This window comes from Ambystoma mexicanum, chromosome 1q (assembly GCF_040938575.1).
Source record: "Ambystoma mexicanum isolate Mex_15411 chromosome 1q, UKY_AmexF1_1, whole genome shotgun sequence".
In the NCBI taxonomy this organism is placed as follows: domain Eukaryota; kingdom Metazoa; phylum Chordata; class Amphibia; order Caudata; family Ambystomatidae; genus Ambystoma; species Ambystoma mexicanum.
The window spans coordinates 1,307,806,829-1,307,825,641 of record NC_090922.1 but is presented as its reverse complement, the minus strand read 5'-3'; the positions used below and the strand labels follow the sequence as shown (position 1 = coordinate 1,307,825,641).

At 42.9% G+C, this 18,813-nt stretch overlaps 1 protein-coding gene across 3 annotated transcripts in view; it reads right to left on the bottom strand.

The window, feature by feature from the left end:
- Positions 1 to 1,021: 1,021 nt before the first annotated feature.
- GLIS1 (GLIS family zinc finger 1) overlaps positions 1,022 to 18,813 on the bottom strand; it is a 1,244,663-nt gene continuing 1,226,871 nt past the window's right edge. For all 3 annotated transcript variants that reach the window (XM_069642164.1, XM_069642165.1, XM_069642166.1), the window contains exon 10: positions 1,022 to 1,596. In XM_069642164.1, the coding sequence (XP_069498265.1) occupies positions 1,460 to 1,596 (137 nt within the window). In that variant the 3' untranslated portion in view covers positions 1,022 to 1,459. The remainder of the gene's footprint in view (positions 1,597 to 18,813) is intronic.

The window sequence follows — 18,813 nt, the reverse complement described above, 5'->3', positions numbered from 1 at the left end:
AGGATGGCTCTGAGACAGAGTACTCACCATGAACGTGGGGCCACCAGAGCGTGGATGAGAGACAGCAAGATTGGACCAAGAGAGACTGTATGTCCCTGAAATACTTCTGCCATGAATGATTGCCTCGGTTATGATGAGTGAGTGCTAACTCCCGGGGGGCCTGGGGCTTCTGCAAAGAGCTGTGACTGGGAGGGGTGAATCACCTGGCTCTGGCGGGAGAAAAACCATGAAGTGTCGGCCTGCCATCCATTTTCTGTGAAAACATCATACAGACTTGCATTTGTTTACGCACTCGCGTATTTGGCTGAAAATAGAACTGCACTGCACGTTTCATTGTGGTAGGTCTTTACAATGTATTCCTATGGATTCTGCCTGCTTTTGCAAGCTTTCAAAGAGAGGCGTGTTTTATAGAAATCCATTGCGTTAAAGCCAACACGTAAATGTATGCTGGCGTTAAACCGTGTAGTGTTCTGAGGCGACGCAGAGATGCATGGTGGACAAGGTTTGTTCGGTCCATTCCTCCACTATGCCTCAAAGCTTCATGACGTCGCGATAAGTGATATTAATCATACCTAGCCGTAAACGCTTAACTTTTACATCTTTTTGCATCTTTATGATATGATAGGTTATTTATAACGCACTTAATACCCAGAGGTTTCTAATCGCGGAGCCGGGGATGGAATCTGCTCCATGTTGTCTTGCTTCCAAGCGAGCACGCTGCTGCTGAGCTATCCTCCCGAGACTCTCCATAGGACCATAAAATGCTGATCTCCCACACCGATCTTCAGAAGTTAGAAGAAATTAAAGGATTTAGCACTTCCGCAGGACACTTAGTAGAATGTAGCAAAGATTAACAAAGATTGCACCCTATGTACTGAATGTGGTGCGAGATACTCCCCAAAGCTCTGGTTATTTGTAGCAACGGATTATAAGTACACCAAACACAACCCAAATTTCTTTCCAATTTTTAATGTTTTCTTCCAAAATGAAAATACAAAAACAATTGATAAGAATAGGGTATGTACATTTATATACATGAGGTCTGTGATACAAAATAAAAAAACAACAACATAGGTCAAGTGCTTTAAAAATGAAAACAATTGAGTGTACATATTGACATTCAAATAGGAAGCATATCTTTCAGAAATGTGAACATTTTTACAGTTTTTTTTTATATAACTTACATTTACAATTTAATATGAGAAAATACAAGAAAAATACGTCTGTTTATGTTCTTTATACATGTAAAGCATCAAATTCAAAGTGCCAGATAAAAGTAAGAGTTTCCATTATTTCCTTTACATAATCTTGCATATGAAAAATACTTGATACATGTGAAGTGATTCTTTTAAAGAACTCCAACAAAAATACACAGTACATGCAGTTTATTTACTTGCACATGTTTTTTTGGTATTAAGTGCTAGATACAGTCAGGTGTGGAGGGGCCCTTCTGGCGATTTTAGGTGTCCGTGTATATGGACGGTATGTGGCTCAAACAATGATCAAAGGCGCCATTTTGAAAGAATCCGTTTTCTTCTGTTCCGTTGGTGACAGCCTCTTCAGATACACACTGTGCTTCTGAAATGATACCATAGCCTGCAAGGGCAAAAACACGACACCTGGCATTAATAATATTGCCATTTCAAAAAAACGTACATACATCTTCAACTCTAGTGACAGTTTGCGGATGCTTAACCTTCAAGTGACCGCATTTTTAAATTCCTACTGAGATCCTCGGCGTCTGCAAAGCAGTTTGAGATCACTGAACAGCTTTATGGTTCTCTAGATACCGAGTTCTTATATGTTTTAACTAAAGTATGATATGACATGGCATTTATAAGGACATCTTTTGAGCGGATGCAGCTTGCATCTTCCTGCTCCTCTAATGCACACGCAATACAAAAGTAAATGCAAGCGGTTTTTTAAAAGGAAACTAATAACTTTGATTGCCCGAAAAGTGCTGTCCTTATGGAAAATCATCGACTCCTTCTGACTAGGTTCAGGTTTTAGCTATTCGTTTTTAACTAAAGGGTTGTGTACAACCCTGGCCATGATAATAACTCAAACTAGGCCTTACAAAGTCAGGCGAAGCATGTTCAGAGGTGATGTTTGGCTGTGACCTTCCCTAGCTCTCCTCTAATGCAGCCACATCCATTACAGTACAAGCTTACATCAATCAACAAATAGAAAAGAACACAGACAATGTAATGATCAATCTCTTGATTAATTCTACCTTCTTCTGTTGTGCACTGGAAAACATTTAAATCAAAATACAAAACGAATTATAAAAGTATATCTTTATTCAATCCTATACAATTATTATCAATAAGTACAAACATAAAATTGCTTGAATAAAAAAAGACAATTGAAACACCATATATTTGTAGAGGAGGAGCCAAATGCATCTACCAGAAGTCCCACCCCTATTTTGCCTATATGTTGGAAACCGGAAATTGCAACATTCACAACGCCAGTAATGATTCCAATATCGCAAAGAATCTTCGAAATAAGGTATCCATTGAGAAAGCCCTATAAAATGTACTCACCGAGAGATGACAGTCTCTAAGGAAAGATCCCTGAAGAAGTGTAAAGATGAATGAAAGGAAAGATTGGTGGTGTCATATGAAGTAAAGATGACACGCCAAGAAGAGATAACAAAGAAGAGAATGCATAGACCTTATAGAATCTGATGACGAGATAAAGAATCGAGCAACCTTTCATGTGCAAAATCAAGATTGCATGTGCAAAGAGCACTGAAGAAAATGAAAGCCATTTTAAAATTGTAAAGATGCTGCACCACAAGTAGACTAAGTAATCATAAAGGATGTCTATACGTAGTGAATAGACTGCAGGCGGTGCTGCCAATATTACACAGCCACACTAGTGGCTGTGTATTTATGGTTAAATTGCTAATCCCATAGGAAGAGCACTTTTTGGGTGGCTTATAACTTCGGTCCCCCTGACAAATCCTCACCACAGTTTGCAAAAGAGGTATATGGCCTACTCTGAACTTTTTTGCAAAGTTTTGTGAGGTTTGGTCCAGGGGTAGGAAAGTTATAGGGGGGGGGTCCCAAAATGTATTTTTTTCCCCATAGACTGAATGCGGAAAAAACTTTGCTCACGCCTAGAGCCCAAACCGCTGGACGGATTTTCACCAAACTTGCAGCAGGACCAGCGGCTTGGTCCCGAAAGCATGCTTTCGTAAATTTGGTGAAAATACGTCAAGCAGTTTTTTTTAAAATGATCAAAAAGTAGGTCTCAAACAATTAGTGATATCTATGTCCGCTCCGCAGACGCACTTCCCTGTTCGTTCCGCAGATGGGATACCGATTGGCTAATCAGCTCGCGTCATGTCCGCAGACATGTGACGTGTCAGCTGATTGGAAGGTGAAGAGCGAGAAGTGCGTCAGATTGTTCTAATGCGCCCTCCATCGTGGATCCGTGTTTGGTGTCTACCGACATCGCGGTAAAAACATGTAAAAAAACACAACATTGCACTTGTCAAACTTATCAAATAATGTCTGGGGAGGTGAGGGGTGATGAGTATGGGATGGGAAATAGCTGCAAGAAGCAAAAAACAGGTGTTTTTTTGTCGTGAAAGTCACACGGTACATTTGGAGGTGTTCCACAATATGTGCGTAAAGTACAGGCGAAATACATTGCATTTTGGCATTCAAGGGATGGAGATGTATAATCATGGAATTGTAGACTTGTAAATGTAGATTGTTGCTTCTGCAGTCTGCAATCCCAACCTTACCTTGTGGTAATACAGAGTAATACTACATTCCGAATGCCCGTTCCTCTATATTGCTGATATTGCTTGCCCAATATTTATTAATATTAAATAGAAGCAATTTCGGGTTATTTTACACTCTTAAGTAAAAAGCTTGATGTTTATAAATTGATGTGATGGTGGTACTCCCAGAGCATGGCAAAGAAAGGGCTAATGAGTCTGTGTTCAAATGTAATTAAAATAATAATGGAGTCAGAGTGGCGCCCCCTAGAGCCTGGTATGTCAGGCAGCCACCTGCAGTGCCTGATGGACGCGGATGAGAATAGCACTTCTAATGGATGTGGTGAGGCAAGTTGTTATGAAGTATGATTCTGAGTGAAGATCACCAGCTTTGAATTTTTGGTTGCGGGCTAAGGAAGCCCATGCATCAGACACATAGTATAAGGTTCTGTTTTATTGTATAATTGTTTTTTGACCTTGAGAGAAAGGGACTATTCCCACAGGAATTTTATGAAAGGAGCTTTGTAATTATGAAGATATGAGAAGGTTATGCATTCTAAAAGTGTTTAAGGAACATGTAAATTCAGTTTATGAAGAATTGTGGTTACGGTCTGAGTTACGCCAAGAGAATGTAAATGGTGAATATAATGTAAGTTTGATTTTCGACGATTATATACCGGAACAAGCCTTCACTTATTATTATCTGAAGATTATTTTTGGGTTACATTCTATTGGTCTGTTCTGTGTGGCTTATTGCAATGAAACGCAAGTACAATGTTTATATGCAGTTGTCTTTTTAACATGGTTATGGGGAGTTCTGCATCAAGGTGCATGTAGACCACCACTTGGTTCCCCCAGGGTCAACGCTAATATTTCATTAAAATGTCATGTATGAACATGTCGAATTTTGTATCACGTTTCACGTTGTTTTCATTTTGTTGAGATTTTTTTATGTCTGTGCTAATTGTTAATTTAAACTCTATGCCGAATTAATAAGTCAATAGATTAATTGTAATGAAGTTCGGGTAGTGAGAAACATTTTCTGTTATGTTTTCGAAACAGGTACATCTTGCCATTCTGTGATTGTCATCGTTTCCAGATGCCAACTGACAGCTTTTTTTATCGGCAGCTGCAGATCGTTGTAAATAACTGGATGACAGTGACTATATTTTGGGACGATCGCCATGGGCCCACATGTCCTTACGCTTTAGCGATTAGGAGCAACATAACATCCTTTATGGTGGTCTAGGCCCAAGCTGAAGCAGAAGCACGGGATTTCACTGTGCAACCCAAGCGCTTCTTTTACCGAAAACGAACACCTTGTGTACGGAAAAAGAACAGCGCGTGCCTCACGATAAACATTTCCGATCACGAGCGAAGAAACTAATTTGCAATTTGATTGAATATGGCAATAGTCGGATGTTCTCGGAGCGTTTATTGCGAAATAAACTTACTTTACAAATTGTACAGTGTTGTTGTTTTCTTTTAAAGTATGGTTTAATATTCCGAATTGTGATGTGCTGTGTAGTGAGTCGATGTGTGTTGATATTCGGGTTTTGCGTCATATCACGTAGGTGATTATGGGTGCGTTTGGCTACGCTGACGAGGAACGTCACTGAGAAAGGTGGAGAATATCACTAGGTTTGGTGATGTGAGGCTCAGGGGCGGGGCATATGATTTAGTGACATCATGGCAGTTTACCATAGGCCGATGCAGCAATGGATAAGAATAGCACAAGATGGACGCCCCCTGCTGCCAGATTTTGCATGTTTATGAAAGAGGAAAAGTCAGGTAAGGTGCATTGGAAATGTTTCGATAGATCAGCATATGTATAAAAATCCATGGCCGAACCCTCGGGACAATAATATTTTCTGAGCATTGCATTGGTCAAACTTATGAAATAATCTCTGGGGAGGTGAGGGGTGATGAGGATGGGATGTGATATTTCTGATCTGTTTTCGAATGAGTTTACAAAGTTTGGTGGGATTTTGTGCAGAGCATATATGACGATTGTATGTGCATTCATTTGACAGTTTTGAAAAAATAAAACGTGGATGGATTTCCAACAAACTTGCATAAAGCGCCTTGGCAAGGATCTACAAGCTTGGGTTTGCAAATGAGGCAGTGTTTTCTTATTTGACAAGTGTCATAATGTAGTTAAAAAAAAATAGCAGCATAGCTTTAGTGACTGAGGGGTAGCCTGTGGCATTGGGCAGTGGCCAGAATGTCCGGGTCATGGAATAAGGTCATGATCCAGACAATCTGGCTACTGGCCAGGACCAGAAGGGACAAAACATAGGATTAAAGTGGCCATGTCCATCTGGGACTGGCTTTGTGGTAAAGTTATTCGAAATTAGGATAGATTTGAAAGGGAAGGAAAATGTGCTTGTGGTAATATGGTCATAGGGTGTTCTTTTTGCCTTCTCAGGCTGCCATGGAAAGCGAAGAGGGGCAGGTATGGAACCCCCGCCTTCCCTTTCCATGGTAGCCATCTTGGAAAAGGATTTTCCTTCCTAAACCGGGATGCCACGGGCGTCCCGGTGTAGGACAAAAAATCCTTTTATTTAGCACCACGGGTTCCCGCTTTGGGAACCGAGGCTGCTAATGGACTTCATTCCCCATTTCAGGGGTTGGAATGGGGGGATAATGGTCCAGAGATCTCGTTATCCACCCTTGCTTCGCTTGGGCTGATAGCTTGGGTTGCTGGGCCGGTATCCACCGTTCCAGTCTCTGGAATGGAGGATGAACGCCCCAATATTGCCATTAGTATAACACAAAATGCAAATGGAAATGTTGGAAAATCTTATTGAGTCTATGGCTCTCATTACGATACTGGCGCTAAACCATGGTGCTATTAGCACCATGGTTGGTGCCGGTATCGTAACGAGTCCGCCAATGTTCAATGGTGAATTACCACCCCATTCCAAGGTTGGCGGGCGGTTATTCCCCATTGAATATTGGCCCTTCCCCATTCCCATTTTTGCCCCATAAGGCTCAATGGGACTGGGGAAGGCGGTAAGTACGGTACCACAAATTGCGGTACCGTACTTACCTCGAGAGTCCCTTTGCGGGTCCCTACTTTAACGGCTGGTCTAGACCAGCCGTTCAGGTCGGGTTCCGCAAAGGGACCTCATAGTAAGGCGCTAAGTGTTTAACGGCGCCGCAGCCTTTTACGGCGCTGTTAAACACTTAGCGCCAGGGTCCTGATGAGGGCCTATGTACTTTACTGAGAAATATAAAGTAGATGGAGTCTATACTTTTTTTTAGTTCTATTTTTCAACTGTGAAAGGTGGTTCCTAAAGGAACATTTATTTAGTTGTTTTTGGAGGTATTTTTTTTTTTTGGCAGGAGAGCTAAGAACGAAAGGTGGGGAGGGAAATGAGGGAAGAGGCACCAAACACTAATATGGAGGGACCTGTGGACAGGGGAAAATGTTGCGCGTGTGATAAATCTGAGGTAGGGGCCAGTGTTTCCCATGCTCCTTGATTACAGCAGTGGTGGTGTCTCTTGGGGAGGAGGGATGGCCTTAGCTGATGCCATTTTAAGATAAATAGCAGTTTTGCTAAAAGTATGTACTGTGTACTAGATTGTTAATGGATGAGTAGGAACAGGTGTTGGAGCTGTGCAAGGGAAATTTTGAAGTTGAAAGTTCCTAGATCAGTAGAAAATGCAGTCCCAAACTGTCTGCGAAGCACAGACCTTATTGTGAAGTGTGTACGGGTTCTCACACACGTCATCATGCCGCGCGCTAGCATATGGTTATGTGGCACTCTCGGGAAGGTCTGCGATTAAGTCAGATGTCCGTAGACATTATGGTTAAGTTGCACTACTGAAAACCTATGAAATTCAGTGAAAAAACTTTGTTAAAGGCACGTTATGGTTAATTTACGCTACTAAAAACCTATGAAATTCAGTGAAAAAACTTTGCTATAGGGATGTTATGGTTCCAAGTAAAACCGAAAAACCCCTGAAATTCGCCAGTTATGGTAAGCTAAGCAACCATAACTCGCACCACCACCGTGCACTGCTAAGACTAACAACCAGGACATCAAAGATGGCATCACAAATGTCATTGATGACATGACATCACATGTGTGGCTCACTCTTTTTTCCTTTACTAATATATCTAGACCAGTAACAGTCAGGGACTAAAAATTCACTATACTATAGTACAAAGTCCTATTTTTGTAGACTTGTATTTCAAATATGTTCTTACAGTAATTCACTTAGGGTCCATTCAAAGCATATGAAACATATACAAGATGTGCCCTTTTCTTGATTATACGTGATTCGGCTCGCTGAGCCTTTGTCAAATCAGGGCCAAAAAAAGCTTAAAACTGATTGGTCGGTGTGTTATTTAGTAGCAAAATATATAAATGGGTCTGATCTCAAGCACTGTATCGCAGAAACTGCCGTCTCACGCGTCAGCTTTTTTTTTTTTTTGCAAGCTGACGTGTGAGACGGCAGTTTCTGGGATACAGAGCTTGGGATCAGACCCATTTATATATTTTGCTACTAAATAACAATCCGTTTTAAGCTTTTTCGGCCCTGATTTGACAAAGGTTCAGCGAGCCGAAACACGTGTAATCAAGAAAAGGGCACATCTATTTACACACATCTAGTTTCTGTTGTTTTGGAGACTCAGTATTAAAAACACAATCAACACCTAATGGCGCATAGTCCTGGAGTTTTCTTCATTGCGTTTAATTAATGACGGTTTAGGCGTATTACGGTCTAAATTCCAGTGAACTGCGACACAAAAGGATATTAGATTCTGCTGCAATACATCTTTAGACCAATAAATAAGGCACCAAAATAACTAAAGATTCACAGGAGTCGCCTACCGGATCAACTTTAAAAGCCCCATTAATGATTAACAAAGAATGACACCTGCTATTGAAAAGGGAACAGAAGTTGCATGCATAGACAGGCCACGTACTCCACGAGGTGGCAGTAATTCAAAGATTGCGACTAGCGAACTTTATGTGAAGAATAGAAAAAACTGTTAATTGAGAGAGGGTCTTCACTCACATGTCAATAGCGTGTCAATAGCGTGAACATTCCCAATATGACCCGAGCTGCTGACAGGCACTTCACAGCAGCTATCGCACCTGCTGAACACAGTGGTGATTTGCACGTTGAGCATGATAAGAAGTGGCAGCATTTGCTAATTAGACATTTCAGGTTTCTGTCTGTCACCGGATTAGACTAGTCTATCTAAGTTGACTCTGGTTTCTGGTGATTGGTAGAGCATGTACAGATGATGAATCACGTGACTGGCGAGGAAATTCAAGAGGCGAAAGCTCAGCCCACTTGGTCTGGTGTGAAACAGCAGTCAATCTCATCAAGTGAAAGACATGGGTGAGGGTAAACACACCATGTGTAGGGACAGCATCCAGAAAATACACTTCATCCCATTGGCAATGATTCATGAATCAGTGATGACCAAGGTAGAGAGGATGCTCCATTCCTGTGGACAGGTTTGCAGGTGTGTATGGAGAACATCACTAATACTGAAGAGGTAACTGCCGCAGACAGACACCACTGAGGCGTGGCCAAAGCAATGGTACATACTGATAGTAGCACATATTCCGGGTTCTTGGCACTTACCCCTGAACTCGCCACCTGCTGGCTGCACTTTTATCTATTACTTATTGTCTTATTTTTTTCACTGTTATCCTATGTACTGCACTGCCCCTGCCCTTTCCCCCTGCACTTTTCTTTTTGCCCCCTCCCCTGTACTTGCACGATCTCCATGTCACCTGGCCTAGTAGGATCGCTATCTCTGTTTTCCCTGTTTCCCCTTGCCTCGTCACGCCTTGATACACTTGTGTATAGGCGTGTCATAAATGCCATATCAGATCATACTCATCTATCTGCCTGTGTAAAGTCGCTTCCAATCAGAGATTTTGCATTCAGATAAGCTCCCTCCCATCTCAGTCCTGAATCACAATGCAAAACCTTATTGCGAAATGTCTTTATAATGGATAGGCCAATGCTGTCTTTCACCACTGCACCCTGCATGATCAAAATGTGTGCCCAGTGTGGGGTGGAGACCAACCCCCTGGCCCTCAATAGATGGTAGCATGGAAATGGGAACTGAGGATAAGCTGTGGGACATCAATGGCAGACGCCATCACCCGATATCTTTGGCCAACCTACCATCATATCCCAGAGAACTATCTTTGAACACCTAGCCTAGATGCGTTCCATCGCATCCAGACACATCAAACCCCCCCTCCCCTAATGCACCAGCACTGTGTCAGGGAGGCATCCGAGTGAGGAGTGACCTTCTGTGAGTAACCACTGCCTCAGTTACAGTCAAGATATGGAAGGAGTCTTCCTCAGACCTACTCAGTGGAGTTGCTGAGTAATATCTATTCTTTGGTGGAGTCAAGTGAGAAGGCCAAGCAGCAACTTAGATTGAATGCTTCATCACAGATTAAGATGCCGCCACTGGAGTACCTGCCGGGAATGGAACTCTCCAAATTATATAGAAAACGTGAGTGGCTGGGGTGGGCACCTAGATGGTCAATCTTGCGTAGGGATGCACGCATTATTTCAATGAAAGAAGGTATCAAGTTCTCCGCGTGTCAGCATAGGCGAGAACTCGGGCGATCTGCATTCGCAATGAGACACACTCACAATGTTCAAGGATGCACTGGGGGAAGACCAATAGGCTCAGGAATGGGGGCTGCAGGGACAGCTAAGAAGAAGGTTATGACGCAATATACATCTGTTATGGAGAATACTAGACCCAGGTCAGGAAACATCACTTTTCCATGCAATGGACCCATAACGAAAATAGTGTCGGATTGGCCTTCTCTCAGCTAAACGTCCATTCATCTGGTTCGAGAAAATACACATCAGCGGTCCTAGAGTTGTACATGACAGTAAGGCATACTGGTCCACCACACTATGTGGTCTGTGTGGTCAGCAGCCTCTGTATGATTGGCTCTCAATGTTGTACTTGCAGGCTTGCTGATATACAGTGAAAACAAATCTTTCGTGTAGTGCCAGCAGGTTGGTCACCAAAGGAGACACATCTCTGAGAGCCATGACAAAAAGCTGACCATCTTCAACATGAACCAGCAACGCGTTACATGAGACGACAGCAAGACATCTCCGTTCCAACCTAAACAAGGTTTTGGCCACAATTCCAATTTAGAGAATGGTACATTGTTTATCAGTACAAATGGAGCACGGACACATGGAGTGCAAGGGGGTCTGACAGTGATAGTAGCGGTGCCACAGGTGGTGGGGCAGGATACTGGCATTGACTATTGGAATGGCCGGCTAATATTCAACAGATGATTTCCTTTCATAGCTAAGGCATGTTGAAGTTGATGAAATTAGCAATTCTGTGTTTCTACAGAATAGGTGAAATAATTGTGTGCAAATATACTGTATGTTGAATCACTAGAAGCTATGGCAAAAAATGATATTGAAACAAATCAGAGTGGTTTACTTTCCAATTATTGGCTCTAGTTCAAGTTTTGTTTCGAAGATCAAATTTACATGCAGACAATGCCAATAGCAATGGGGTTGAAAATAGCCTCTATAATGCTAGCTTTTATATGTGTACATTCGAGCAAAAGTATGTTTTCAATGAAGGGCAACGCCTACCACACAAAGTGGTAGGCTGGTGGTATATAGTCTGATGAGGAAACAAGGAATTGGAGACATTGGAGATTAGTACCCGGTGAGGGGAGTGTGGCGGCCTGGCAGCCAATAGGGAGGCTTGGAACAGGGGCATTACCAGACAGTAACTCCTGGCCCCTGAGCCGCCGCAGGGCTGGAGGGCGCTATCTCCCACACAGGGAATGAGGTAAGTGGCACCAGCCCACCTCCCTTTACCTCATATTTCTCTCCCTGCCCTTCCCACTCCACTTACCTTATTCATTCTGGTCCGACCGGGAGCGGACGCACCGGGTGAACTTCTGTCCCTTGGCATGTCCGCTCCCGATCTGTGCCACACCACCTTAATGCACTGCAAGGGCTGGGTCAGGGAGCAGGGCAGAGTAATTGGTGACCTCCATCGCTACTTCATGTGCACTACATCAAGAATCAGGGGCCATATGGGAGGGATGACAAGGGCCTATGTATATTAAGGTAAACAAAATATTTTCTGGGGCAAAAGAAAGTGGCATGAGGTTTTCTTCAAGGGGTGATATAAAAGGTTGCAGGGGTATATGGCAATCCTCTGGAAAATATGAAAGGGGAATATGAGGGAATATCTAAGGGGCAGTGGGACTAGGACAGTCATCTGGGTAAATATGTATGTGCAGGGAGATTGGCACAAACCTCTGGGAAACAATATGAATGGGTTGTGAAAGAGGGAATAGGCATGGGCACCACAAAACAGCAGGCATGGCAATGTTGAAACTAGCATGGCAATGCTCTAAAATGAGTGAAAGCTAGGCTGGCATTCTGTAAACTGCGTAACAATGTTCTGGGGCAAATGCAGGCACTGGCATAACCGTGCTTTACTGAGGAAAACCAGGCTGGCAGAGGTAAACCTCATTTAAGCACAAACATGCCCTTGCTTGTGGTTGGAAGGAGGAAATTTAAGCTGGAAGCACAAAGGCTTTCAGGTGCTTGGCAGTCACAATTAATCGGGAGGTGGAATTCCACAGAGTAGAGGCCTGGCCCGCAAAGGCTCTCAACCCCAGTTTACAAGACAAACTTTGGAATCAAAACATGTTTTTGGTTTACTGATCTGAGAGGTCAACCAAAAACACAAGGCCTGGGTTTTTGATAAATAAGTGATAGGCTTTATGCTGCTGAGCCCAGAACAGGGTCTTAAGCTTAATCCAATTTGCAAATGGCAGCCAATGAAGCTCTTTAATGACAAATGTGTGAGTGCATCTTGATATCTTAAAGGGGAAGTTTGTTCAGTAATGTTATTAGCCCAATAGATATGGCATGTGTTTTTGGCATATTTTGAATGATCCGGAAAATAATTCCTATGTGTCTTACCTTAGATTTTCTCACATTTACATTTGCAAAAATGCGAAACTCACCAGTGCACGTCTCATGTCTCCTATCCACATATCAACCAAGGTTGACCCTGTTTAGCTTCACAGGGCAGCAGGGTCAGCCCATCCAGGATAGAAAGCCAAATATGATCCATACTTCATGCTAGCACCCTGAATGCTACTAATAATTTGCTGACCCTGCCCCGTGAAGCTAAGCAGGATTGCCCCCGATTTGTATGCAGATGGGAGACATCATGTTAATGTATATTTGTTATGATGGCCAACATTTTTAAATCATACAATTGTTGATTTAACTTAATCAAACCTGCACCCTGCCCTGGTAACCCCAGGATTTAACCAGTCAGTTAATGGGTCTCTCGAGCTTCCCATGATCAAATTAAATTCAAACTTATAAACACAATCCATGTGCAGCAATCACTAAGCTTGGTATTTCCCCAGCAGTTTTCCATCTGCAAACCTACCGAGGCTGATTTTGCTTAGCTTCACAGTTGCCAGGGTTGAGCCCATCCAGGCTGTAAAGCCAAATGCAATCAGTGTGTCATCCTAGCACCGTGAATGCTACTAATTATTTTCCAATCACGCCGACTGTGAAGCTAAGCAAGATCACCATTTGGAAATATCAAACTTAGTGATTATTGCACATGGATTGTGTTATATTTTAATTCAATTTGATCATCGGCTATCTCGTGTGACCGACTAGCTGACTGGTTAGAGCCTGGGCAGGGGCAGGCTGCAGGTTTCAATAAGTTCAATCAAAAATGTTATGATTTTACAATGTTGGCCATAATAAAAATATATATATTAACATGATGTCTCACACCTGCAAAACCAACCAATTGAGAGTGATCCTACTTAGCTTCACGGGGCAGGGTCGACCGGCAAATGATTAGTAGCATTCAGGTTGCTCGTATTTGGCTTTCCAGCTTGTATGGACTGACCCGCACCCCTCCCTCGCTCCCCCTCCTTGTTGAGGCTAAGCAGAATCTGCCCTGGTTGGTTTGTGGATGGGAGACATGAGATGTGCACTGGTATTGTGACAAGGGGTGTAAGCTTCTAAAGATGTCAGATTTAGGGGTGGGTCCTAAGATTTACTGCTGCGAAGGAACCTGAATTTAGGGCAGTAGATAAGATAAGCACAAGATGGCAGCTTTCAACATGTGAGTCTTACATGTGTAAATGTGAAAAAATGGAAGGTAAGACGCAAAGGAATTTCTTTCCAGATCGATCGAAATATGCTAAAATATGCATGCCCTATCCAGTGGACCAATAGAATTTCTGAGAGAACTTCCCCTTTCAGTGAAATCCTAGCCGTTGCTTTCTAGAACAAATTAAGGGCCTAATTCACAGGTGCGTCTTATAATGGCAAAAGCCTATTGGAAAACGCTCTGTGAATTAGGCCCTAAGTCTCTTCATGGCACAGCCTGAAAACCCCATGTGAATGGAATTAGAGAAATCATGTCTTGGTGAGATAATGTATTATCTAGAGCTGTGCAAGTTGAGCAAAACATAGACTTAGCACCTTGTTTACTTCAGGCATTAAGGTGAGTCTTTTGTCAACGTCCCACTAACATTGCAGACCTTGTTCTGATCCACGCATGGAGCCAATGGGAGGTGGCAAATATACTGCTATTCAACTTGATGATGAATTGCCCTTTTGCGTGCAATACCCCGGTTTTAATCCATAATGATGCATCACGTGGTTGCCCTGATTTTTAGAGTAACCCTCGCCACCAGAGGTGTGTAAAGTGAAATAATATGGGCTTAAAAATCCTGTGTGCGCCATTTGTCAGATGCATACTACTGGTCCATATAGTCTAAGTGAAATATTTTAGGAACCGCTGTATATTTTAGGAACCACTATTTAAGCACTTAGATGCCAATTTTTCCTATATGTGCTTTACAAATAACACAAGGTGGGCAGGTAGATAGGACCCACAGAAATATTTTTGAGGTGTTTCATAAAAGATAAATCCACATTTTATAAAGAATAATAAACTATATTATAATCATTGGGTTGAGGGAATAAGGATTACCAAAAGAGGTTGCCACTGCTAAAGTCCTGTGTGTGGCCAAGAACTTTCAAACAATAAAAGATAAAGGCCCCTACAAAAGTGAAAGTATATTAACCCATTTGTTACTTTCATCAAAAATACCCTTCTTTACACTATGAATTTGAGTGAGATGTTGCCATAGGATTAGAAGCACCACTGGCAAAGTATGATCAGGGGCAGATACCTTAAAACCAAAACTAAATTCAGACCTTGCACCCAATGACAACAGGGCTGGGCATGAAAGATTTTCGGAAAAAATAGCAAAACAGATTAGAGAAGAATTGCAGACTTTAAGTGAAATAAATAGTCCCACATTTCCAAACCAAAACACACTTGTTAGGCTAAATCAATTTGCACAACACGAGAATATAAAATCCCTCCAGGCACCCTGAAGAAGAGGCGGCGTGTGCAGAAACAGTCATGTTGGTTTTCTTAGTACTTAGCTGAGTCTTTGTATTTTGAGTGGGAAGCTCCGAGGCACGCCTGATATGTTTGCACTGTACGTAAACATGGGTTGCACGGTGAATGCTGTATACTTTAATACATAACAGACTGCTTTCTCTTAGGTCTCTGTTATCAATTACGCCTCTGCACCGGGCTGGATAATCTGGGAGGCAAGCTTCCATGCCCTCTTTTTCTACTTCTGAAATATTCAAGAGCCGTGCAATCGCAAGACACTGTCTACGTCACTGCCAAATCTGTTCGAAAACACACAGGAAATGGCCTCCCCTGAGCCAACATCATCTCCACTAGAGACTTAAGGGGATACACGGGGCAACAGAGAAGGCATATGATTGGACACGATCATTTGCACCCCATGAGTACCGTGTGAACGGCCCTTGAGGTTTTCTATTGTCTACAGCCTTATTTATTTATTTATCTATCCTTATTTATTTATTTATTTATCTGTTTGCATCAGGGTGCAGCCTATGACATGATTTGGTTTTGTTAGCGTTACCAGGGTCTGCATCACAGGTACTTTGCACCTTTGCAAGTGCAATTTTGTATGATATTAGCACGAGGGAACAACATTGTGCTGGAGCAAGGCCTGTATTCTTTCAATGGATTTTTGCACCAGTGCAATGTTTGCTTTTACTGCTAACAGGGAACAGTATTAGCACCAGGGCAAACTTTGCCTTGATGTGAATGTCCAATTAAAGAACACATCCTTTGCACTCTGGCATTTTTTCCTGAGTGCTAGTAATACTGTGCCAGGTTTCTGTAATGCGGCCTGTGGTGAGCACAGACCGTCTGACATGTTTTGTTCCATCTCTGCATAGATTTTTCATTTAGTCCAATAAAAGGCATCAACATCTGCAGCTCGTCTGATTTAATAACCAAACAGAGGGTCTAGCCCCTCCTGAGCCCCTTCCGGAAACAGATTGGACCCCGCAAACCAGTGTGTCAGGGACTTGCTGGAGTGCCGATAGAGTCAACTCTCCGCGGAAGGAAAAGCAAGGCCCGCCTTTTGTGGATCCCTAATGCGAAGCATGGCACACAGATGCTTGCCAGCCATGTCCGACATTCCACTGCCATGAGCTCGCCTCGAATATTAACGGCACAATAAAAGCCCCCGGAAAAAGAGGAAAGAGCCTAATCCTTTATGACTCTTCTTGATGCACTGACAGGCGGTGATTTGTGCCACGCCAAGCATGTTTAGGATTACGCTCTCGGAATTTAGCAGGCCTAAGTGAATGCCCCACAAACACAGTTATTGAGCTCCCATGTTATAATGCTGCAGCTCAGGCTTTAAACAATCAGCTGCTGTTGTTGGCGTTGGGGCTTTTCCGCAAGAGTTCTGCTTTCCCCCTCAGCTGTGCTATGAAAACACTCGCTTCGGGCGCTGCTCCAGCTGCTTCAATGCGGCAGCTTAATCTAGAGATTGGCTGGCCGAGCTGGCACAAGGACATGAGGATTGGAAGCTAGGCAAAACAGGGGCTTCCAAGCTTGAAATCTCCCTTCCAACACCCCCCTCCCTACAGAAGTCACTGGATCTTCCTCAGCTGCAGCTGCAGTAGATGGACTACAATTCCCATTATCCCTCACCATTGGCTATGCTGGTAAGAGCTGATTGGAGTTGTAGTCCCAAACATCTGGAGAGCCAAAGTTTACACAACTTTAAACTGGTGAGTGCTCCACCTGCTTCCACCCACCCATCCCTCCTCCTCCATGGACAGGGGCACTGTTTCTTTAATTTATTTTATATATTCATTGATCGGTTGTAGCGGGCAGACAGAGCACATGTGCATCAGAGCACCATTTACAAACGATTTCAAATCTATACATTTTTTTTAATCGGCTTTGACACATACATATTATTCATTACTATAATTAAAAGAAGTCTCACAAAATGACAAATCAGACCTTTGGAAAGCCATAAGAACCCTGTGTCACTTACCCAGTCACTTACCCGTCACACAGCTTCCATACAAGCACGGCTACTATTGATAAATTGCCATTATTCGCTTTAAGCTTATTTGCAGCCCATCCTCTATCCACAACAATCAAAACAATTTATAATATTCAAAAGAAATAAAATGGTCTCTTCCGCCTGTACCGCTCCACCGCGTACCCACCATGTGTTTGCCCATTCATGTTTTCATCTTCATTTGATGAGTGGTGAGGCTGCCTTTGAATTAGATCGGTGTGTAGGGTAGGAGGGTATTTAGTGAACTTATTTCATACGCTTTGAGGAGTTTGTGTCCCTGCTCAAGCTGACTCTATTTCCCCCCCCTGTTTTTGAACTCGAGCTGCGTGTCATCAGCAAGGGTTCGAAAGCCCACACTGATCGCTGTTGGGCGGTTGTGTGGGGTTCTTCATTCATAAGGGAGCAAGGATTGAAAAGGATTTGGTGGTCTTTTTCATCAAACACAGTCACGTTCCTATTCAATAAGGTGTCCGGTGACCCACAAAGCATGGCCGCGCTTTCACTATAGCCTGCTCCAGACTGCGGAAATTCCACGAATTCACAAGGACCCACTCTAATGGACAGTCGAATCCAGTTGTTCACATTAAAATGTCGACACAGATTTTCGAGGACGACATGCACAGTCCTCACACGCACATAAATGCAGCTAGCTCCAGGAATGCGGACGAATTCTAACCGGCCTTCTGGCGGCCATCTTGTTTCAATTTACAACAATTGGTCTTATTTGACGTGCCGTTCTTACGGGATTCACAGCAAAGACGTTATCCAGATGGATTTGAGAGGGAGACGGTGTGCAGACGATTTTATGTTTGTTTCATTCATTTCACAATTGTGAATTCATACAAATGATACTAGACTGTTTAATATGTATTCATAATGTTTTTCTAAATTGAAATGGTTCGATGTGTTTTTATTGAAGAATTTTCACTACAGTATTTTTGTACTGATGTGCAGTAAAATTCAGGGCATAGACAGCCCTCAGACCGCAGCTCCCTCCCACCCCCTCCCCACCTGTTGCATGCTTCCGCAACCAAAATGCAGCAAAAGAGTCCACCGTGAAAAAGACTGAAGGCCCGATTCATGGATTATTTGCCCTGTTTAAAGTGAATTTGCACTGCTGAAAAGTATCTTTTCACTGCTGATACAAACCCTGATTCATGGAACCCTGGAAAGTGTATTTCTGCAGTGCAAAGTGCAGGCAAAGTCATTTTGTGCTGCAAAAATGACTATGCACTGACTCTGCCCGGACTTTGCACTGCAGAAATACACTTTGCACGGTTCCATGAATCAGGGTTTGTATCAGGAGTGCAAAGTCACTTTGAATGGGGCAAATATTCCATGAATCGGGCCCTGGATGTCAGCACAATGGCAATGAACTTTTGTGCATCTGCAGATGTGTTGCCCAAACAACTGTGCAACTAAAAACAAGCAGTGCCTACATTGTGTATATCATTGTGATAGATCATTGTGTATGTGTATGCCTTGTTTGCGCCCCCTAAATGCTATGCTAGGTATACAATGAGTCTCATTAATAGTGTGCCGGTCTGGTAACATCGGTGCCGGTAAGTCTACTGGCACCGTTGTTACCGGACCGGCACACTA